Below are 24,762 nucleotides of genomic sequence, written 5' to 3' on the forward strand. Positions count from 1 at the left end.
CTCGGCGGCGCGCCTGCAGTGAGGCTCCCGACTCCGGTCCCGCTCAGCTGATCTGAGCGGGACCGGAGCCGGCAGCCACACTGCAGCCGCGCCGCCGAGCAGGTACTGTATGCTCTCGGCGGCGGGATGCGGGCAGCGGCGGGCTGGGGGTGGGCTGATGGGGGGGATGCGACGGCGGGGCTGCGGGCACCAGGGAGTTAAAGCACATATTCACAGCGGGATGTCAATCCCACTGCGAATATGTGCTATCATAGGGGTGAAATGATACCGGATCGGCAGCGGTTCTCGATTCGAATCCGCAGAAGTGAGATCCGCTGTGGATCCGGTAGGTGAGAAGGCAGCCTTACTGTGGTCTTCTCCCGGCTCTATCTCCCAATTGGTACCAGTCAAAACTTCTGACATGTCTCTATGACATGTCAAAAGTTTAGTGAAACATCAGAGACACTTTAACATTACGGCTATGTTCACACATCATGATTATTAGCTGCCATCTTTTGATGCTAAATGACGACCATCCAAAAGAGAAAAAAATGGCCGCCATTTTTGAATTGTGTCTACATGGCCTAAATTTAAACAATAGGGCATTTTCTGAATTCACAGAATAATAAACCTATTAAATTTGAAGAAAACAAAAAAACCCCCGTTGTTTCCAAGGCTGGAAATTCACTTTGATCTGTATTTCTAGAAAGGCAAAAAACTATGTGAGCACCACAGTAAGATAAACATTGTAATACATAATTAATGTGGACATACATATTGCATGGCCGGGTGCAGTTGTGATAAACAAGAAATGTTGGCTCTAATGAGGGCTTTGTAGATCGCTGCTCATGCCCAACTGGCAAATTGACCTATATATACATCTGTGTAAGCATTCATGAGCTGAGATGCCACACTGCCTGTTGTCTCATTCTGTTCACAGTTCTGGGAAGCCCCAAGTGAAAATTTCTACCAGTATTAAGCAATCTGCGTCTGGCCTTTTTATCATTAAACTTGCTTCATATCGAAACCTTGGAATGACTAGGCTTTGGTAAATTGATATTGGATAGAAGAAAAGGGACAGATTGAGACTTAGCGCAGAATGCAAGAATTCAATGCTGAACATGACTACCAATAAATCGGCCCATAATGAATTGCAAGCACACAATTATTAATGGTCTGTAGGGGCCCATTCATATGGCAATTCTTTGAGCAGAGAGGCGCGGAGAGCAGAGGCAAGCAAGCCCTCCCATTCAAACAGATAGATGGAAGGATTCGGTCCTAAAAGTGGCTCAATAATGGCTAATGCACACGTCAGTAGAATTCCGTCCGTACACAGACGCTGTTCTATGGTCTGGACCTGGGAGCTCCCAGCATCATGATTAATTATGCTCCTAAACAGTTTAAAAGCTTGCGTTAGTCCAGTCCATAGAACCCTGTCCGTGTACAGACAGAATTCTATGGACGTGTGAATGACCCCTGTTTATGTGTTCCCTTTGGGAAGGGGTAAATTGCAGCCAGACAATTCTGATGCAGTTTATCCCTCTGAACTCTGAACAATATAGTTAGGTGTTGAAAATCCATCACGCCCGACCTTTCACCTGATGGTGGAGGATCAAAAGGTCTCCAAAACACATAACTGGGTGGTTGAGGTAAAGTGAGACATGACAGGACGTCTTTTCACCTGTGAGTAGCCGTGTAGTAGGAATAGTTTCCACTTCTTAAAGAAGGAAGCTGTAAAGGCCTCCTTATTGCGTACAGTGTCCAGCATCTCCCAGTGTAAGGTTTCTTTTAGAATAGAGGTCAGTTCTGAAATAGTCGGTAGGCAAGGCTGTAGCCAATGGTTTAATAAACACTGAAGGGCTAGTAATAAGGTGAGATGTACCCCGGGGGGATAGGATGGTGCGACATGGGATCATCCACAGGTCCAGTGTCACCATGGAATATATAAGTGATTGGATCTAGAGGAATTGTGAGCGACCACATGTCACATATAAAGGATTTCACTAGGAGCCAATAGGATTGTACTGATTTACAAAGCCACAAACAGTGGAAGAGGTCCGCCTGTGGCTCATCACATTTGGGACATTTTTTCAGATAGTTTTCTAGAGAGTAAGTAAAGCAACGGTCAAAGGCGTATACTGCTTTATGGAGGATTCGGAAGTGAAGTTCTCTTAGTTTTACACTGGGAGTTGCTGTACGGACAGAATTAATACTTTTAAGTAGTTTAGTTTCTAAATCGTCTGAAGTCAGCACAGACGACCATTTCTTCAGAAAAGGAGGAGAAGACTTGTCAATGGAAACCGAAACAGAGACACCTGGTATTATAAGATGTCGGCTGCTGACACCCTGGATCCATTCTTGTAGGCTTTAATTTGTACTCTATATTCCTATGATAAATAGCACCATATATCTACTATCTATATTCTATGTATAAGTGGAGTAAGGTTTAGTTATTGTTGTCTGCCTTGTTTTATTAGCTATTTATATTCGTAAACTTATACTGCTACTGATACTTTTCTTCTATACCAATGTTATATTATGTGAAAACTCAATAAAATGTTTGAACTAAAAAAAAACAAAAAAACACATAACTGAGTCGGCTGAACCCACCAGTGGTGGCAGGTTTGACTAACTTTAGTATGGGATGTACAGGCACAGACACAGTGCTGAGGTGCGCTATCTTAGATTTTTAAGATCGACTGGATCATATGCTCTTGCACATGCGTCATTTGCTGTGCCAGCCCTTTGCTCCTAAAGCTGGCTATAAATATTAGAAATGTGTCTGTCAAATCCACCAGTCTCAGTGGGATCAGCCAACCATCAAACTATGGTGGCCTGGGGGAGAGAAGAATTGGGCATGTTGATTTTTTAAAGGGGTTATCCAGCACTACAAAAACATGGCCACTTTTCCCCCCTCTCTTGTCTCCAGTTCAGGTGTGGTTTGCAATTAAGCTTCATTTACTTCAATGGAACTGAGTTTGAAACCCCACCCAATCTGGAGACAAGAGAGGGTGAAAAATGGCCATGTTTTTGTAGCGCTGGACAACCCCTTTAATGCCTGATCCTAGTGTTCTTAGGGGGATAATCTGCTGTCACCAACTCCATTTTGGAAAACACTCTGTTGAACATTCAGGATGGAAAGATGACCATTCAGTCCACAACTATTTCTTGTGTATGCTTAGGTGTTTAGTTCCCGGTATTTTTATCATATAGTCCATGAAAAGGGCTAATAGGAATAATGCTGGAAATAATCAAATAATTTTAAAACTTTTCAGCTTTAATTACTAGTTTAGACTTTTTGTCCAGAACCCTAAAATACTGTACACGTATATTCCGAAACCACAACTTGGTTAAACACTGGTTGTCCTCTGTGTTGTAGTCATAGAGAGCAACCAATAATTACGGATCTGCTGTTGAGATCATTCTGTTGAAGCCTCAAGAAGTAGCCACATGGGAACCTATAAACTCATGGAAACATTGAAGTTTTTTGTTGATGAGGCATCATTGTTTATAGATATAAAAATCTGAATTAAAGCCATAGGTTAGGTTGCCTGTATCCATCTATACAGTATATATAATTTAACCTCTACCCTACTTGTGAACTAAAAGATTCATACCCATTTATAGTTTGAGTTTCATGGTACGTGGTATGTAGTGAACTGGCCTATTAGGTTGCCGTTGGGTTTGGTTCATGGCCAGACATCATTGATATGGGCTTTGCCAGGCAGGATTCTTCAGTCAGAGATTCCTGAATAGTCTATGTGCTTAAGCTAGACCAGAAGGGTCAGGACAGACAGGTAGAATTATTGTTAGGTAGGTTGAAGAAGATGGCATTCATTTACTAGTAGGTGAAGAGGTAAAGACAGAGGCTAACAGAGATTAGTAGCAAGATCAGCAATGAAGCCAAGTCCGTCATGGATCCACAGATAGACCAGTCCAGCATTAGAGTGCTAACGTGAGCCACAATATGTAAATAAAACTACTGGCCCATTATGGCTGCTGAGTGTAAGTATGTTTGTGTGCCTAGGGCCATAGCAATGAAGCCAACCTGACTTTGGCCGTTTCAGTGAACCATCTGGAAGACAGATGGAAAAAAAAATGGACACTTGTACGGGTACCAAAACCATGAGTTGGGCACAGATGCTGTCAATCTGCTTCTCTGTTAAACTACAGGAGTCTCCTGACCTTTGTCTAATGTGGTATTTTATGTGTTTTTTAACATCCTGTACATGTGGCTTGTTAATACCTCTTAAAAACTCTTTAAAAAAGTGAGGATGGTCAAAAATACTTCTTGTCATAAGATAGTCCTGCCATCTTAAAGTCACCCCCATTCTGAAAAATGTAAAGTGACTGTAAAGTAAGGGGTCAGATTTTAGTCCACATGTCAGTGTTTAAAGGGAATCTGTCCGCACCTGAGCCCTACCTGAGGTGCTGACAGTGTGCTGTAGTTGGCAGTCCTCTATGTTGTTTTTTGGTAATTTGTCCATGGAGCGTATTATGTGCAATCCCGTGCCTGCTACTGTAAAGTAAATTCAATGAGGAATTGTGGCTCTGCCTTTGTGCTTCACTCTAGCACTCCTCACCACTCCTCCCTCTCCTTCATGAATAATCAATGCTGCCCAGCCTCACTACTCACTCAGGCTGTCAGTGAGTATCTGCCAATAGAGGACTGATCTGCAATCAAATATAGCTGTGGTCTTGGGATAAATCATCCGTCTAGTGACCAGAACCAGTTTATTTTCTTTGGTTCGATTCCCCTGATGGAAATAAACTATAGCTGTTTATCTTTCTTTATTCTCATTAGTGTATCATTGTGCACAGAATTCCCAATCAGGGCCAAATTAGTTTAGTTTTTTTATTGCAATGATAAAAAAAAACTATATATTTTTTATTTTTTATCATCATTGTATTAAAAAAAAACTTATTCAAAAATGAATCTGACCCCGATTGGGAATTTTTTGCACTTTAAAAAAAAGAAACAATAATGAGAAAAAAAATTAACTATATTTCATTTCCATCCAGGGAATGGAACCAAAGAAAACAAACTGGTTCTGGTCTCTAGACTCTAGGGGATTTAACCCTAGACCACAGTTTAAACCCAGTCCAGGGGCTTCAACTATATCTGATTGCAGATCTTTCTTCTGTTGGCAGATACCGACTGACATCTGAGAGAGCAGGAGGCGGAGCAGCATTGATTGTTCATGAAGGAGAGTGAGGAGGAAGTGGTGGTGAGGTGTGCTAGAGTGTGGCACACACACTGAACCACAACTCCTCATTGACTCTTCATTACAGTAGAAGACCCCAGATAATGTGCATAATCCATTCCACTAACAAATTACTAAAAGGCAACATGATCACTAGGGGACTGCCAGCTACAGCACCTTAGGTAGGGCCCAGGTGTAAAAGTTTCCCTTTAAAGGGAAACTATCAGTAGGTTAGACACCTCTACCCTGCTAATATATCCCTACTGCGTACAGAGCGCTAAGAATGGAGGTAAATTTCTTACCTTCATCCTCTGCGCCATTTTCCTGTAGATTTTAGTTTGATCCCTATGCCAATGAGGCAGTTTGGTGCACTGGGGATGGGACCACCACCCCCAGTTCACCAATCCACCTAGGCCACCCCGGCCCCCATTCTACCCCTCCATCCCTTCATACACAAAAACCTCATTTATATCCAGTGCTGATGTTGATAAAGTAGCAACATAAACTTTGAGAATATTTCGGGTCACTTTTGAGTTACAGCGAAATGCTAGACTAAAACTAAATAGAAGGCTGTTAACGTCATCTTCCTGTTTCATAATGAAATTTTTGCTTGGAGTCTTTGTACTCTAATACTAGATAAGGAACAATGCCACTATGTAATGGTCAGCCTCATGAACTACCATCCACTCCACTCTTTCTTCCATCTGAACAATACTCTGAACTTCTCCAGGCAAAAAAAAACATATGAAATATTGGCTATGGTTTATCTCCCATGCCAAAGAAATCTTACATACTGTGCGTAGAGTTTTCTGCTGGAGTACAACTTTTACCTGCATGGTGTAACATTTGGCAGAAGCAATATACAGGGTGGATTATGAAGTTATTCTGTCTAGGCCCTGGAGCTGCCATGTCCTGGGAACACCTATAGAGCCACAGTGCGTCAGTGACAAAAACCTATGGGTGATGCTTATTAGAACCATTGTAGACAATGTCAACGGTGGGGTCATTGTTTTCTCTGAGAGAATGGAAACTCGTTATCATGGGGGAACTTGTATGGTTATTGGAGCACAATGGTTTGCTCTATCACATAAGGAACACATAAAGTCTGCTCGACTGCTATAATCTGTGACTTATAGTATATTGACATTTAGTATTCATATCTATATGTATAGGCTTTGTGGGTGATTAAAAGGTCTATCACAGACGTGTATGGGTCTGACAGACCGTGTATAAGTGATAAAGAGTAAGTGGTGCAATGCATTGATGGAAATCAATAGATGTCTATGATTTCAATGAGCTAATGTCTAATGCTTTGTACTCAAGAAGTTCCCTCGCAGATAACAGCGGATCACGGGGACCAGTAGTAATGAGATCTTCCTATGACAAAACCCTGAGAAAGCTTTGTCTAAACCAGATAAGCCATCAAAAGAGACCCTATTTATGTTATAGAGCACCATGATAATATGTGGCAAAGATCTGTGGTCAAACTTCTGGCCAGGGCAAGATAACATATAATGTGATTGAAGGAAATTTCTGTACTTGGCTCTACTGGAAACAGCCAAGGATACATAATAAATTGGGATCCAAGAAGACGCTTGTTTGGGTGGTTCTTTCCCCTATCCCACATATCCGATTTTCTCCGCTCTTGGCCATCTGCACTGTCTGGAATGTAAGGGCTGCATTGCCTTCAGTCTGGGGATGTTTATTTTCAGTAAACTGTAACAAGAGCCATTTGGACAAATGTTTCCCTTATAATACATGAATGGCTATTCAGACATATACTGAAAGCTTCCTAAGAGAAAGTCAATCTCAGCGCATTATTTCTTGGCTTGTACAATAGATAAGACATCTGAGACATCACTGTGCTCCCCAGCACAGGGACAAAAACACCAAACTCTAGACGTCTATGGCAGCAATGTCTATTATTTATTACTTTAAACCCCTTTCACTTTTAGAACAATTTGCATTATTAGACAAAATTACCATCTGCAATATTTTGACTGCAGTTTCAATACTCTGCACAAAAGATGCACAATCTGTCCATAGGGCGTCATACTACAGAGCTGGGAGTACTTTATGTGTTGCTGTGTGGTGTTTCGCACAACATCATACGAATACAACAAAAAACTAAATTGTTACATATACCATCATTAATAACTATAGAGGACCTAAAAGTATACTGTGCTCATAATTCCAGGACCAGGACTGGGAATTTGGAGAACTACCTTGGCATCCCTCAACAGAAGGCTGCAATATATCACATGGAACAAACACATACAGTGGGATTCGAGAAAGTAAGCTCTGATTATGTAACTGTCCATATAGCTCTTCATCATTTAACGCAATATAGTCTGAGGCCAGGTTCACACTATGTATAACACCGGCCGGTCAGTGACCCGGTCAGGTCAAAGAACGGTCGGTGTTACTGGAGATCATCCCGGCTGGTAGTGCAGTACCGGCCGGATGATCTTAATTTCTGATGAATTGGGATGCGGGCGCATCGGTGTGTGCCCGCATCTGAATTCACTACTGAACACACCGGCCACACGCTATATTGTGTGAAGTGACATGTCTTGTGTGGGCGCTATTCAATGAATAGCGGCCACAGAAAACTGACATGTCAGTTTTTTGAGCGGCCAAATGGAATCATGGCTAGAGAGTATACTATGTGTATATAACAATTAGTTGTTTTTTATATAGATTTGTAGGTCTTTTTGCTGCATGTGCTTAAAGTCTTATTTACATGTTCAGAGATTTTTCAGGATCGTATATTATGTCCGCAATTGTCGCCCCAGGACATCTGCAATCTATATTTTTTTTGCGGATCTGCAAGGTTATTTTCACACAATGTAATTTTTAATTAATCACGGCTGTTGTTGCAATTTGCAACAACGGCCATGATTAATTCAAAGTTTACTTTGCATTGAAAATGAATGGGATTGCAAGCGGCCGCATGGAAAACTGACTTGTCAGTTTTGTGCGGTCACTATTTATTGAATAGCGGCCACACAAAACTAGTGTCAGTTTACACAATGGAAAGTGTGGCTCCGGCTGCACTTTCCATTGTGTGAATTTACTATTCAAGATAAATGAAGTTCATCCAACCGCTACTGCAGTATGGGATGATCTTTACTGACACCGGCTGGGCCACCCTGTGTGAACCCGGCCTAAATTTAGATGATCCACACTTTTTGTGGACGTTACATATGTAACATCTGCAAAAAATGTGAATCCCATAGACTTCTATTGGCTAATTGTTCCACAATTACGGTCCGCACTAAGACTTCCTAATTTTTCTTTTTTTTTCGGTAGAACGGATTGCGGATCAGTAAAACTACGAATAGTGTGAACAACCCAATGGAAATCAATGGGCCCTAAATTTATAGACTTATGAAACATGTCAATAAGGCCTAAGCCTGGATTCAGACCACTGTAAAAGGGTTGGCATCATAATATAGACACATAAATGTGGCCTCTCACGTGAAACCAACCATAGTCTTAGTTTACTGACTCTTACTGTACTCACTGTACACCGCAGGGCTTCCTTAGGGTTATGTGCAAGCTGGAATAAATGGCTTTATACTTACAAGCTGTATCTGGAATATACAACAGTGATACAGGACATACAGAGGCTTGAGAGTTACAGTCTGTGCCCACTATCCTTTAAAGGAAATCTGTCAGTACATTTATGCAGCCAAACCAGGGACAGCTTCCTAAAAGCTGCAGCATTTCATGCAAGAACATAGTGTAAAGCTGAGATGTGTCTGGGAGGAAGCTCCTCCTGTCTATCTTGACCTGATTAATTGGTCTCCCCATGTTTGTATATAGGGAGAGACCTATCATTCAAACAGAGCAGGATGGTAAAGCCAAGGACCCACCTCCCAGATACTTCCCCAGTGCCACAGCTCAGTTTTGAGGCATGTTTTTCTCTAAAATGTTGCAACGTTTCAGAGTAAAACTTTGTTGTCAGTGATAAAGAAGGCTGTTAGGATTTCATTTTGCTCATAGTTATCTGGCTCCCTAACTATATTGACAGACTCCATTTTTTTCTTTTTATATTGGATAAGGCCATGTTTACATGGCGTAAGAGACCGGCCATTCCGTGACCCGGCCCAGTCACTGAGTGGCTGGTCTCTGAAAAGATCATCCCGGTCGGTACTGTAGTGCGCATCCATGCATCCGCATCAGAACTCTCAACTGCACACTATGAAGCTTTGGCTGTAGCCGCTCGCTCCATAGTGTGCACTGACATGGTTTTCTGAGGCGCCGCTATTCACTGACATGTCAGTTGTTTGCGCCGCCGCTAGGGATCCCGGCCGGAGTGTATATTATGTGTATACGCTCCAGCCGGGATCCCATAGTCACCTGGCCAGCGTATTTTCGCGTATTTACTACGGCCGTTGTTGCAGTCGGTAACAACGGGCGTATAAATATGAAAAAATGTGTGAACATAGCCTAAAAGTGAGCCAGGCAGACATAGTTTTTGCATATATATTTATGAGCTTCAAAGAGTATATTAAAGTACTATCCATTTTTATCTGGATTGGCCTCTTCACTTAAAAAAATCGACTACCGATACAAGACAAAACAATGAAATCGTATAGGAACTGACTACATACATAGCTACCATAAATAAGGCCTTGTTCACACTACACAGACTTGCCATTACTCAAATCTGATGTGGATTTTTTTTTTTTTAAATATCCCAGATTCTATCAGGAATTGGATACAGGATCTCGACCTAAACCTAAAACCTAAATCAATAATGGGTTCTCAGGACTAAATTTATTGATGACCCATACCCCAACATTGGAGGCCATATTTATAAAGCCCCTGTTCCACTTTGCTAAAATGTTACATTAGGTTTTTTATGTTTAAGTTTTTTTGCTTCTACTTTTCTTAAATGGCATGCCAGTATCAGAAAATCTCCCCACATCTGGCCGTGATCACATTGACATGAAAAGAAATATAAAGCAGCATGTATACACCATAAAGCAATCGAGAAACTTCTTTTCTTGTCCAAGAACATCTCCCTTGGATACTAGACAGTTTGGATCTGGAACACGCTGCTTTTTAGACATCTCTTTATCTATAGAGGACTGCAAAACATTATTTACTAGAGCCAAGCAAGCCCACTTTGTGCATTGCAGCTGATGCAAGTACAGTTGTTCTGCATTGATTATGTAAGAAGGTACCATGATCACTCAATAAAGTAAAAAGCTATTTCCTATAACCACTAAGGTGTTCTTCGTGACAGAACCATTATCTGCTGTAATAAGAAGTGCTCTTTAATAACTCTTACATTTTTGCACATTCATCATTTCTTGTTTAGCCCATTCCATTTGAGTCATATGTAATAGAGAAACAGTGGGAAGACGTCAGCAGAGATGGAAACAGATGTGTATAACGGTCCAGGAATTACTCAGAGGGGATCGCTGCTCCCAGATGGGGGAGGAAAACAATGTCATCAATTTGTCCGTCTTTGTGTTCAATATAAAGAGGGTCATGCGGAACCATTGCACGTCCCATCTGTCAGCTGAGGTTTAATAACGTGTATAATGGAATTCTGCCACTGCCTAAACAGTACTGGTATATACAGCACAACTGCACAAACCACCCTATATGGGATGTTTAAAATGTTTAAAACAAATATCTATCTATCTTTATATCTATTTCATATCTATGTATTTATATCATATCTATCTATCTGTCTAATATCTATCTATCTATCTGTCTAATATCTATCTATCTATCTGTCTAATATCTATCTATCTATCTATCTGTCTAATATCTATCTATCTATCTATCCTATCTATTATCTATCTATCTATCTATCTATCTATCTATCTATCCAGTCTATCTGTCTAATATCTATCTATCTATCTATCTATCTATCTATCTATCTATCTATCTATCTCCAGTCTATCTATCTATCTATCTATCTATCTATCTATCTATCTAATATCTATCTATCTATCTATCTAATATCTATCTATCTATCTAGTCTATCTATCTATCTATCTAGTCTATCTATCTATCTATCTATCTATCTATCTATCTATCTATCGTCTATCTATCTATCTATCTAATATCTATCTATCCTATCTAATATCTATCTATCTAATATCTATCTATCCTATCTAATATCTATCTATCTATCTATCTATCTCTCTCTCTATCTATCCAGTCTATCTAGCTGTCTAATATCTATCTATCTCCAGTCTATCTATCTATCTATCTATCTCCAGTCTATCTATCTGTCTAATATCTATCTATCTTTCTATCTATCTATCTATCTATCTATCTATCTATCTATCTATCTATCTATCTATCTATCTCCAGTCTATCTGTCTAATATTTATCTCCAGTCTGTCTGTCTATCTATCTATTCAGAGGAAACTGGAAAGTTACTTATGGACTTATGGCGTGATATTATCGTAGTACAGTTAACACCTAGGGGCTCCTGTACTTACAGATTAGGTATAACTAGTACACCAGAATAAACTTCTATACAACACTCCTATAGGCAAAGGGACATAGTTTGTTTGCCAGAAACAATGAACTGATGAATATGGTAATGACACATCCATAGGATATGCTCATAATGTATGGTCGTTGGGGGAGAATATTCTGGGACCCCTTCCAATGCCTAAAATAACTCTGTAGCCCCTTTTGCTGACACAGCATTACTCCAGACACAATGATGTGCAGCACAGTCCTATTTACTTGGACGGTGTTAGCTTGTAATACAAGACAAAGCACTTGATCAGGAATTGTACTACGTCAAAGAGAAGCCAGACACTACCGCTCCTTCATTTTAGCCCCAATAATCGGCCATCAGTGTTAGTCACAGGAATACCCACATAGAATAACACACAAATATCAATAACCAAAACCAATGAGCTGTCATAGGAAACTGGTCTGTAAACCTTTTGTGCAATACTTTTTGGGGCTTTCCACTATTACCACATCCGTTGTGTGATAGATGATCACATCTTCCTAGGATATATCTAATAGAAGGTATAGTGATGCAGATGTACCACCACTCTATTTTCCACAATGATATAAGGATACCTGAATAGGACATGTCCTGCAAAGACTTTATCTGAACAGCTGGAAATTGGAAGAGTGAAGAATCACTGTAACTATTAAGACGCACAAGTTCCACCGATAATAACGTTTCCATTTCTAACCATATATAGCAAGAAATCCTGAAATCCCTGCTATGATGGCATATGCATTCTGCTTCTTTACTATTAGTATCTATAAACTTGTACATCATAATTTTATACCGTTTAAGGATCATAACTAGCACGTTACCTGTACTCCCATGTAATACTATAGGTAACATAGTGCAACATCATATGGAACTTTGCCAAGTGACATCAGCTCTGCTACATGCATATGTAGAACATAGATATAGGTTAGAAAGGCATGAAATGTACTTTCTCACATTATTTCAATCATAGCTCAGCCATTATCTCTTCTGCTTTCTATGTTGCCAATGCAGCGTAGGGGTTAATATAATGTGGTTGTCTCGCTGGCTGCCAATACCTTCTTCCTGTCAGATGCATTAGCATGGAAGAAAGTTGGCCAGTGTGGTTAAACAAGGAATTCCAGACAAAGACGATGATTCGCCTTACGCCTGAGCCTGTTTAAATAGCTGTAAAGAAGCAAAACTGTGTTCTTACATGGAAATGTTCATTTACTACTTCTGAGCCTCCTCCAAGAAGCTGCGGCCCAGAGACGTCTAATCTGTGCGAGGCGATGTAGTGTAAGAAAATGAATGGAGGGTCTCTTACCTTGAAGTTGTGCGCTTTCTCATAGTTGCAATGGTTGTCATTTTGCGTCAGGGCCGCTCTTCTGACCAGTGAGGTGATCTGCGAATAGGCAAAGAGTTTCAGAGGCTGCCACAGTAATGCACTTCTGCCCCCCACTTTCACCCCCAGTGCCAGTGCCAGGAGCTCCTGGTGCTTCCTGCCCTTTTTGGACTTATGGACAACAGCCGCATAGTTCTTCTCACTCTCCAACCATAGCTCCTCAGACAGCATAGTGTCCGAATCCCAGATCCTTTGAGTTTCCTCCTCGGAGCCTTGTAGGCTTACAGGCACTAGGTTGGTCCAGCTGCTTCTGATGCTACACAGCAGATTGGAAGCAGCTGCAGCCCATTCTGCAGAGACCTCCGACATGTGACTTGAATGGGCTGTCTTGTGGGATGGAAGGAGCTTCTGCATTTCAATAACTAGTTGACCGCTTTGTTTTAGTTCTCAAGACAGGCGTGTGCCTGAGACAACTGCAGCCCTCAGACTGAACACAGACAAAAGACCCTCCTCAGCAACAGCATCCAACCACAAAATAACAGAGCATGGGAGGGAGGAAGATTTACGAGCCACTTGCACAACTCTTTTCAGTAAAGAGCATCACTTCTTTACAATGAGCACATCACTCGGATGCACACTGCTCCTCCATCCAGCAAGAGGCTGGACCATGCCCAAAAAAGCCCTGGAAGTCTGGAGAGCAATAGATTAAACCATGCTAAATCCTGCTGATGGATTAATCTGGAAATGATAAAATCTCTCCCTTTTCATATCCTGTGTGAGTGTAAATCCTGCGGGGGATTAGCAGAGGACTCTCTGGCACGACATTTTTAATCTATGGCTCCCATACTCTCTTAATAGCCTTCTGGGTTTCCTTATAAAAAATAGATGGCATCTTTATAACCCTTTCATGACATAGGCATCACATATATATATAGGAAACACGGCTAGCTTTAAGTATCCTATGTGCTTTATCTATCTATCCAAGCTGAGGATGAGTAATAGAGAAGATGTAGCTAATTATTGTACATGTGTCTATAGATGTTATACAGTATATCCAACCTAGATGCCTCTTCTATTACATATCCTGTATATAAAGCATAAATGTCTAGCATGAGGAGAACTAAACTTACAGTCTTCTAGTTTGGAATGGTTATACCTTATGTTCACACAAGTTTTTGAACTTGTTTCCTTATTATTTCTCATGCACATAAAAAAGCATGCAGAACACTTCAGGCTAGGTTCACACCAGGGTGTCTTTTTATGTGGGATATTATTATCTGAATTGTACTGAATGGTGTGGTGGACTGCGCTGCTCAGTACAGCCAAAACTTACCTGCAATGTACAATGTCTACATGCAATTTTGGGTCTCGCATTCTTCTTCTTAGTGACTGATTGTGGGGTTTTGGCTACTGAGACCCCTAAAATCATAAGAACAGGGGTCCTAAGTGCCCCCGTCTGAATGGACCAGTGGTCAAGTGTACTCTGTTCTGTTCAGACTTTACAGAACTATATCTAGTAGCTCGGTTATCTTCAGACCCATTTGAGTTATGTAATTCTCTGTGGGATAAGTTAGTGTTATGTAAACAAAATCATTAACAAAGGAAATATCCCTAGACTTTGGAGCACAGAGCATGTACAAGTCCACCACCCCATTCAAAGAGTTCACCCTTTTTCTTCACTGATCAGATTTCTATAATCTATTCTGTCCATAGGAGATATGATCGCATTATAGACACCCCCCTCAGTGGACAGAAACCAAACAGGATGGTGCAGAACACATTATGTTACGAGCTATGCGGTAAAATAATGGATCAACCATGTAATGCACACACACTCTTTTAGAGAGAGAGAGAGAGAGAGAGAGAGAGAGAGAGAGAGAGAGAGAGAATTGTTACAGCAGCTCCAGCAGTGCCATATAACTTTAGGACATTTTAATATATATGATAAAAACTGCACCTGATCAATGCAATAAAAACAACCTGTGTGAACTCTGTGTAAGATCTTATACAAACTGGTTATGGTATATGATATTTTAATACAGGATCCCAGATTAAAACAGATTATTACAGTGACATCTATTAATATAGTAAGGTTTGCTAAGCAAATTGCATAATTTTTATGCATAGTTTTTATGGTAGGCTAGTTTCACATCTGTATTGGTGGTCTCACAGAATCTGCTCAGATAACTGGCCAAAATGGTTGAATGTATTGTATTGAATTTTTGGTTGTATGTTCATAATGCATAGATAAATAATTCAGAAAGTTGCCTGGTGCATCCTTTTGAAAGCTCATTGAACTCTGGTTACTAAAAGCAGTCTGACTAATCACAAGTATCAAGATAACATTACATTGAAAAAAATATTTTTTTTTAGAATTCCCCAAAAGGAATTTTCTCCTTATAATCCTTTTGGATTATGATGGAAACATGCACAGGGGTAACAAATGCTACTTTGACATTAAGCCTCCTAAGGATTCTGAAAACTCAGACCACAACTACCCTTATGTCCTGTACCGTGGGTCACATGTTTTGGGGATTTCAATTCAGAGGACGCTTGAGTCCCATTCGGCATTGGAATACTGGTGGCTGAAGAAGTTGGAAGCAGCCCTAGGGAGTCCGGGAAAACATGGATAAGGCTGCATCCAACTTCTTCAGCCACCAGTGTTTAAATGCCCAACAATTTGTGCTCATTTTAGTCAATATAGTGTCTGACAATCCTACTTTGTAGATACTAGGTTTGCCTAGTTCTGTATAAATGTGTTATGACAAAATGTTTGTGTGTACCAATTCTATACATATACAACAAAACTGATTCCCCCCCCAGAAATAATTGTTGTCTTGCACTAGGCAGCAGGATCACGGGTTTACAGAGGGATTCTTTCTCGAGCTGTGAAACACGCTTTACACTATTTGATGTCTTCCTGCTTTTTACACTAGTTGTCAGACTTCGGCTTGAACTTGTTAACTGTTGTTAAAATGATGTTCCACTGTGTGTGTAAAAAGCAGGAGATGACTTTCATCACCGAAACAAAATACTCCATTAGCAGGCTTGTAAACATGTCTTCATGAAGATAGGTTAACAAAGTAACCAAGCCTTAGGGCCCTATTCCACGGGCCAACTGTGAGGAGCAAACGAGCGCTTTCACCGCACATTTGCTCCTCGTTCCCCGCTCGCTGCCACCACTATTACACACGGTGGCAGCGAGCGGGTGAGTGCGTGAGGGGCCACGGGGAGCTGCAGGGGGGGCTGCCCAGGTGATCGCTAGATCGTCCGGGCAGCCCATAGAGGATAGTGGCAGTCTGCTCCCGCCGCTCCTATTCTACGGAGCGACGGCAGCAGATCGCTGCTATCACAGTCGTTTGTCTTTCAACGTGTTGAAAGACAAACGACAGCAACGATCAGCCGACATGAACGATGTCGGCTGATTATTGCCTTCTATTCCACAGGAATCCGATAATCGCTACATGGAATAGGGCCTTTAGGCTCTGTTTACGTCTGCTTCGGAGGTTCCATTTTGCAAAAATTCCAGTTCTTGCTCTGGAGAACACAGGGATTCAGCAGTCAAACCCACACTCTTTTAGTTATGCCCTTTCCTGTGGATACTTTGGACAGGGCCTAACTACATCAGTCCTAGTCCTGCAATGTGTTGTGGACAGAAAAATCAGTCTAGTGTGCAGTCATCCCTATGCAATCACTGGCTTTAGCAGTGACCCACCTCAGCCAGCAACTGTCTGAGTGGGAATTCCTTGAGTTCAGACAGAGATCAGTGGGGCAATGGGCACCGTTGGAAAGGCTGGATTTGTTTAGCTGAGCTCTTCTTTAACAAAGTCTTTTTACTCCCTATTGCGCTGAACACAATTTTTTATATGCCACCCTACTAATAACAACAAAAGGATTTGGTCGAACAATCAAGTGGTCTTTACTAGAATTTAGTGCAACTCGAAAATGAGTCTAATGGGACACTGGTCTTCACCAGAGCTTGCCGCAAGGCAGGTTGCTCTTGCTGTGGCAGGTGACTCCCAGGTTGCTATCCCTGGTTTGGCTTGTTTGTGGTGGTGGGCAAGGTGCACATAGACAGGGCGCAGCCAGAAATGGCAGCAGGGAATAGTGCAATAGACATGAAACGGTAGGTACACAGAGGCTCCAACAGCAAAAGCCAGGGCAGGTGCAAGTATTTATACATGTTTGCTGCTGAACAGCCAATTAAGGGCACACTGGTCCTTTAAATCTCACAGAGACAGCACGCAGAAAGGGAGAGGCTGCCACAAGCGGGGACTGTTAAGGGGGCCTGACTGCAGGTGGAACAAAGTCCCGACATCGGGGACGCAGTGTCCGCTGGGCTAGAGAAACAAGTGCAGAGGTGGCCCCTGTTCGAGTACAGGTTGCCACCAGAGCCGTGCAACCTAAGGAGTCTGGGAAAACATGGATACAGCTTATGGATATGACTCCCCAGGGGTATATCCAACTTCTTCAGCCACCAGTATTCAAATGCCGAACAACTGGACTCAAGCATGCTCCATTTGCACTAATCTCTAGTCCTTACATAATATAATGCTATAAGCAACTACTATTTGTGGTGCCAAACCAGAAACTGATTCTAGGAAAAAGAAAGATCTGTTGGCAATGAATCTAACTTTTGGCCTAAAAATAAAAATGGAAATATCTGACCTCTTGACCATGACCATGTAAATGACTGTAATAAAAATGTACACTGTACAGAATTTGCATGGAGTGTCAGGAGTGTGACTTTGCGTTCCTTGGTCTGTGCCGGGCGATCGAGGAAGCGCTGAGTTTGTCTGTTTTTTGCACTGTATGGGTTGTCTGAATTGTGTCTTACTTTCCAGCCACACCCGCCTTGCTTGTCAGACTTTGGCAGTGCAGGGGTTACTGCACTGCTAGGTCTGTCCAGCTGAACTTGGTACTGGGATCAGGGCTGATCCAATCAGCTGCTGGACCTAAGCTCTGATCCTGGTTAAAAAGAAGCCAGTTGCTCACTTCCCTGCTGGCTATTAGAGTAATCTGGTCCCAGCTCCCCTTATCTCTGTCCTGCGTACCCTGTCCTATCTACCCGCTGTTGTTACTCTTACCTGACCTCCTGCCTGTTACCGACTATCCGCTATCTTCCTGATTTTGTACTTCGCTGCCCGTGTATTGCTGACTTGGCTCGTTTGACTCCGATCTATTGTGTTTGTTCGTCTGTCTGCGTTTTGTGTTTCACTTACATCAGTATAGGGACCGGCACCGTGGTTGTCCGTGACCGCTTAGGGTCAGTTGCGGCAAGTAGGTTGGGTCAGAGGGTGGGTCTAGCTTCAGGGCTCACTGTCTCGTACTGTTTCTGCCTACCGAGTCTGACATGGAGTTTATGTTTTGTTCCACCAAGAAGGTAAGGGAAAGGTTTCTGTGCTTTGATTCCATTCTGGGCACAATGGAGATACAGTATATGCTCCTGTATGGAGCTGTATAAGGGTGATATAAAAATGTGACAGTATATAAACTACATGCAAATTATTTTCATTATCGCTTCTCTTAATGATATTCTCTATAGATGCCTGGAATGTTTACAGCAGTGACAGATGAGTGTGCTGTTCTTGCGGGAGGAAGTCACCTCCTTCACATGTAATTATGTTGTGGAGGACAGGTCTGGATGTGACAGGTCAATGTCTTATTATGGTAACAGAGTTGCATTAGACGCATCAAGGACCTGACCAGCCCATTTGCATTTATTGGTAACATTTATTTTTTACATAAATATATACAGATTATTTACAACTTTTTATTTTTCAATTTCTTCCAAACTTAAATAAAAATCTTCTCCTTAAGTCTTTGACTAGTAAAAAGGGAATGTTGAGGACAATAACACTAGTGTATTGACATTCTTCTATTACTTGTTGGCTCATGATTAGACCTATATTGAGCAAAACGGATTAGTAGACATATGACCTGTACAAGGCGGGTGGCTCCTTATGTCTATACCCTCCTATAGACATCTATGATTGATTGCTCATTACACAACACCCAGCACCTGGGTCTCCAAGTTAATTCAAGCCTCGGCTTTTAAGCTAACATCATTGATTTATAAAATATTCAGCAAAAAGTTGTCTAACATGATGACTCTGGTTTTGGTCTTTCCCAAGGGATACAACTGTTCTGCACGCCACTTCTCATGATGAGTTTTCCCATCTAACAACAGTCAGTGTATCCGCCCATTTCCAATGTAGGTCAAACAAAAGAGATATAATAGAGCCACCGCAGACTTGTATCTGTGTGAACGTGTTTGAAATGTAGAAACCAATGAAAAAGCAGTTTAATCTTGCCATAGGCGGAAGCACTGTCGGTGGATTATAGTGCGTGTCTAGAGAAATGGCTTCAGTTCTCTCTCTCTTCTCAGCATTATGGCGAAGTGAACTGGAAATCAGTGAAATTTTTTTAATAATGTTAATCTGTTGACACGTTATCAGGACTATAGTGGGTGCCTCCCAGGCACTGACTGCTTCATACAAGTTCTTCTCCCGCTTCATATTACATGCAGCCCCTGTGCAATATTCAAGAAGTCAGACATTTTAACCCTGTATTTACAAGCTTCACTCCGGTAATAATTTCCCCTCTAAACTATACAGGTAAATATACAAATTTAATGGAACTAACCTAAGATGTCCATTATTTCGCATATTTTGTGAGTATATGAATGGGGTATACTATACACCCTCTAAGTGCATTAAATGTCAGGAGATTCTGGCAGGTATTATACTGTACATAACCAAACCTGACAAGATCCATGATGCATGAACAGGGAAAAAAAAGGTGTTTTCTGGGATTTTAGTATTGATGGCTTATGCTTGGGATAACTTGTAAAAGGTCTGACTCCTGGCTCTCCTGTGATCCGTGGGAAGGGGCATTACAGTTCAGTTGCAGTTGGCCGTATGCACTAACTGATGGAGAAATGTCGCTCCCAACCTGTCTTTTTTATTCCTGAGAGTAACAGTTATTGGGTCCCACTGTGCTACCAAACGGGTTTTGCTTTGGACCATGCCAGGTAACAGTCTAAATACCTTATAGGTACGGTACAATAGGATTAGGCAGAGGTAGTCAGGAACAGGCAAGGAGGTTGAGGCACAGGTTCTAGGTTAACTATCCAGGTCAGCAGCAGAAGAGTGTGATAAAGGAAGCATAAGGCAGAGATAGAAACCAGAAGACAGACATAGGTCAATACAAAGCTGGATCAGATACAAAGCACCTTCAACAATGAACTCAGACACTAAAGAGAGGGCAGTGCTGGCTTAAATAGGTGCTACAGAACGGTTTTGGGCTGTGGGCACTGCCACTTTAACTGATGGAGCAGGTGTGCGCACCCTATGGGCTAGGCCTGGAGCAGCATGGTGGCAGCGGCTGGGAGTGCAAAGCTGGATCTGACGGGAGAGGTTAAGTGACAAGATGCTGCTGTTACAGAAATTCTCCCAAATGTGAACATAAATGATCATTAGCCAACTGTATGCTGTAAGAGTGCCTTTTAGTAATGTGCCTACATTTATTTCTGCTTGGTAAGATATACTTTGCTTTTCCTTGACCTTTCAGTCTGTAGTGCAGTAAGTATTATTTTTGCAATAAGTGTGCTATTTGCCATAGGAGTGGCACCTGTAGGTTGTATTTTTCTCTTTACCAGAGTATATATTTATTCTGACATATATCTAATAAAAAGTTTTGCATGCAAGAGTGGCGGTGACCTATTTTCTATATTTGCCTTAAAGAAGAACAACCAGGAGGGCTATAGCATACAATAGCTGCTCCCTCCTGAATCCCCATACCAACACTTATGTTCTGTTATCCCAGGGACAAAGAGATAAAAGTTCACATTCACATGCTAACTGGCTTAAAAGGTGGGGAGCTATGTGAGCATATGCGTGGACATTGATGTGAATGGTGACTTGGATCACCAGAGCATAGACAAGAAGGATTGTCATGGGGATAGGGATACATACAGCTATGACATGCTGCTTTAAAGGCCCTATTACACCAAGCGATTATCGGCCATACTTGGCCAATTATCCGCCATATTTGGCTGATTATCAGCCGTTATGGCCGATAATGGGTCGGTGTATTAGCTAATGTTAAAAAGTAACGATGAACTGACATGCACGATGTCGGCTGATCCTTGTCTCTCAACATGTTGAAAAAAGAACAACGATAACGACAGTCTGCTGCCGGCAACAGCAGATCGTCTCTATCTCCTACAGATCTCTACAGTTCATCTGGGGAGTAACTCATGTAGCTCCCCACGGCCCCCCGCTTATACCTACTCACTTTTGGTGCATGTAATAGCGCTGGCAGTGAGCGGGAACAAGGAGCAAGTGAGCGCTAACTTCCTCCTCTAGAGCGGCCTGTGTAATAGGGCCATACGTGATGCATTTGGACAAATTATTGCACCATATATATATATATAACTTTTTCACACTACTTTTTAACACTTGTGTATAATAGGAAGTGGCCATTTTGAACTCAAACTTCCGAAGAATAGTAAAAATGAATTCAACTTTTATACTTGCTACAGTTTCATTTTCAGCAATTTTGTGTCTTTTCTTCAACTATATTCTAACAGAAGTTTAACTAAACTGTGGCGTCAGGCTCTCAAAGAGGTTTATGCTGGAACAAGGGGCATGAATGGGATCCCAGCCCAGAAAATCCTTCTGTCTGCAGGGAAGAACAAGGCCAAGTAAGAGTCAGAAGGTTTATGGTAAGATTTAAGGTGTTATAAATTATGGCTGTAATAAACACATCAGGTTCTTGTTAGTGTATTTTCAGAAATATGTAGGATAGGAAGGTAGATGATGATCCATCTGCTGTGCCAGTTATTAGTCTTAAAAAGTCAGGTCCTTTTTGATCTCTGACCCGTTTTTACACTCAAATGAACCTTACTTCTGTTCAAAACATATTCTGCATTCTTGCAGAAATTAACTGCGTAGGCGGCAAAGCCAAAACCAATCTGTGGTGCACAGAGAGCGGAACATCATTTTCTGTCTTTTATTAAACTCCATCTAATTAGCAGAACATTTCCTGTAAAAACATGATGGCATCTAGTTATCCTTCACATTTCTCTTACATATTAAAGGATAACACAGGGGCATAAGCAGGGTGAGGCCGGCCACATGACTGATCGATCCTTGTGAAGGCTCAGTAAACGAGCACTGATCCTGATGATCAGGGCTCGTTTACAGAGCCTCAGCCCAGTGTAGGACTGGGGTATCTAGGGACCACCAGAGAAAATGATCCTGGGGGCCCACCAGTGAAGAGCCAGTGAGAAACAACACTCAGTGTTTCTGCAGGTTCTAAACCTGGGGGCCCAACGAAACTGCCTCAGCCTATCTAATACAGCCTTTAGATGCAACACAGAGGGGTTCAGACACCCGATTTAAAGACCAGTAGTAAGGAGACTTATTTTTCAGGCAATACTCCATGGAAAAGCAGTATGTACATTCAATCTTATTGAAGATGAGGAACCCAAATACATTCATCTACAGCCGGGTAAAACTCCGGCTAGTATGCACACTTTTTCCATGGAGCATTGCCTAAAAATAATACTTTATAACACTAATCTTTTCAATGAGTGTCAGTATCACCTCTGATCTACAGATTATAGTTAAAAAGATTATCTCATGTAGACAACCCCTTCAGATTAAAACTGCTATAGCTACGGTGAGCTCTGCTCACCCTGCTACCCATAACCATTGCATCGGAAGTGTTATGTTTGCTGGGTGTATGGCTGTCTGTGTAATACAAAGATGATTTCTAGATTCCAGACTAGCCATGCAAGTAATATACAGGTGGCCTATGCCAAAGAGAGGACAACTGCAAAGTACAAGGGAATTAAGATCGGTGTACTCTCTGGTGGTTCTGGCCTGTCACTGTATTATATGGTCAGGGGCAAAACAAGAACATGTTGATCCCTATTGAAAATTCTTGAATGGCCCGACAAATGTGCTCTTACAGTGCTCCTGGAAACACCATATAGCGGCACAAGTGTCTAGGGATTGTTTAGTTGGACCTGTAGTTCATCTTGTGTATATGGCACTTTTTACATAATCTATTATAGAGTAGTATACAGCTTGCCCTAAATTACTGTATAGTTTTAAGAGAAAGCCTTTCAATGTAATGGGTTTGTCCTTTGATCGACCTCAGCCAGTGACTGGCTATACTGTACACTCATTTCCTGCAGGAATGATACGTCAGCTATGGTCAGAGGAGTGACTATGGCTTATGATTTATTTTTTTATTTTCAGATGGTTCCTGTTGATGTATAACGTTGACTAAAACATTAAAAATAAATAAAGCGAGTATATTGCAGAATTGGTTGCAATCACAACCCCTGCTGATTGTACTTTGCAAAGGCAGACTTATTTTTTGCATAAAATATGCTGCAAAACCAGAAAAAAAATGATATGCGCGGTGAAATTGAAAAAAAAACCACAATTCTTTTTCTTTGGTTTTTTTTTGTTTTTACGCCATTTGCCCCATGGAAAAACTGATGTGTTATGTATGTTCCTTAAGTCGGTACAATTAAAACAATATGCAACTTGCATAACTTTTATATTATTTGATGGCTTTTAAAAAAATAAAACCTTCTACAGCAAAAAAACGTTCCCTAAAATTGCTCCATTCCCATGCTTATAGCGCTTTTATCCTTTGGTCTATGGGGCTGATTAAGGTGAAATTTTTTGGGCCATGATATGTTCTTTCTATCGGTACCTTGATTACATATATGCGACTTTTGATCGCTTTTCATTACAATGTTTCTGGTTTTGATGCGACCAAAAATACACAATTTTTGCACTTTGGCAGGTCTTTGCACTTACGCCGTTTACCGCGCAAGATCAGGAATGTGATAAATTAATAGTTCACGCGATTACGTATGCGGCGATAACAAACATATTTATTTATTTATTTATTTATTTTATTTATGAAATGGGAAAAGGGGGGCGATTCATACTTTTATTAGGGGAGGGGGTTTTGTATTTATAAAAACACTTTTTTTTCCCTTTCACAGTAATTTGGGGGGACTTCTAATACAACTACACTGATCTCTCATAGAGATCAGGGTAGCTGTATAACACAGCACCGATCCATGAGATCTATTGCTTTGGTCTGCTTCAGACCATTGCAATAGAATACCGAGCCGGGATCAGCGCCATTACGATGCCGAGGCCCAGGTCGGTAAGACCAGGGGATCCTCCCTCCGCGGGGGGATCCCGCCACTAGGCACCAGGGATGGGCCTCAAATAACATAGTTAGATGCAGCTGTCATGATTGACAGCTGCATCTAACGGTGTTAATTAGAGGAAGCGGCGATCGGACCGCTCCCTCTAATAGCTGCAGTCCCGTGCTGCAGATAGCAGTCGCGATCGCGGCAGTTCAGAGCGGCACCAGAGGAAAGCCGGAAGGTGTCTGATCACTGGCAAAGTTTATCAGGTAGCAGTGGGTTAAAATGAGAGGGCTTTCTACCCAGTACCCAGTGGGGAAACTGGGGGGCTCGTATTAGCAAATCTTGCTCGTTCACCAAGTTACATTTTTTTAATTGTTAGCTTGTCTTACAAAACATTCTCTGACCCCAGACAACTTGTAATCCAAGGTTTCACTCAGTTTAAAAAAAAAAAAAAAAATATATATATATATATATATATATATATATATAATGAAATATAAAAATATTGTAGAACCCATTAAAACCTTTTAATCCTTCAATGACAAAAGCAAAATTCTATTTGTTGTCT

General features: G+C 41.4%; 1 protein-coding gene and 1 long non-coding RNA gene across 6 annotated transcripts in view; one reads left to right on the plus strand and one right to left on the minus strand.

Annotated features, from left to right (window-relative positions):
• LOC138783700 (uncharacterized) overlaps window positions 1–24,762 on the plus strand; it is a 106,559-nt gene that overhangs the window by 81,337 nt on the left and 460 nt on the right. The window contains exons 3-4 of the long non-coding RNA XR_011361735.1: window positions 7,381–7,477; window positions 21,597–21,731. This is a non-coding gene — a long non-coding RNA (uncharacterized lncRNA). The remainder of the gene's footprint in view (window positions 1–7,380; window positions 7,478–21,596; window positions 21,732–24,762) is intronic.
• Window positions 1–24,762, minus strand: part of CHN2 (chimerin 2) — a 286,428-nt gene that overhangs the window by 44,201 nt on the left and 217,465 nt on the right. For all 5 annotated transcript variants that reach the window (XM_069958724.1, XM_069958727.1, XM_069958725.1 and 2 more), the window contains one exon: window positions 12,986–13,063. In XM_069958724.1, coding sequence (XP_069814825.1) covers window positions 12,986–13,063 — 78 coding nt within the window. The remainder of the gene's footprint in view (window positions 1–12,985; window positions 13,064–24,762) is intronic.

This window comes from Dendropsophus ebraccatus, chromosome 2 (assembly GCF_027789765.1).
Source record: "Dendropsophus ebraccatus isolate aDenEbr1 chromosome 2, aDenEbr1.pat, whole genome shotgun sequence".
NCBI lineage: Eukaryota > Metazoa > Chordata > Amphibia > Anura > Hylidae > Dendropsophus > Dendropsophus ebraccatus.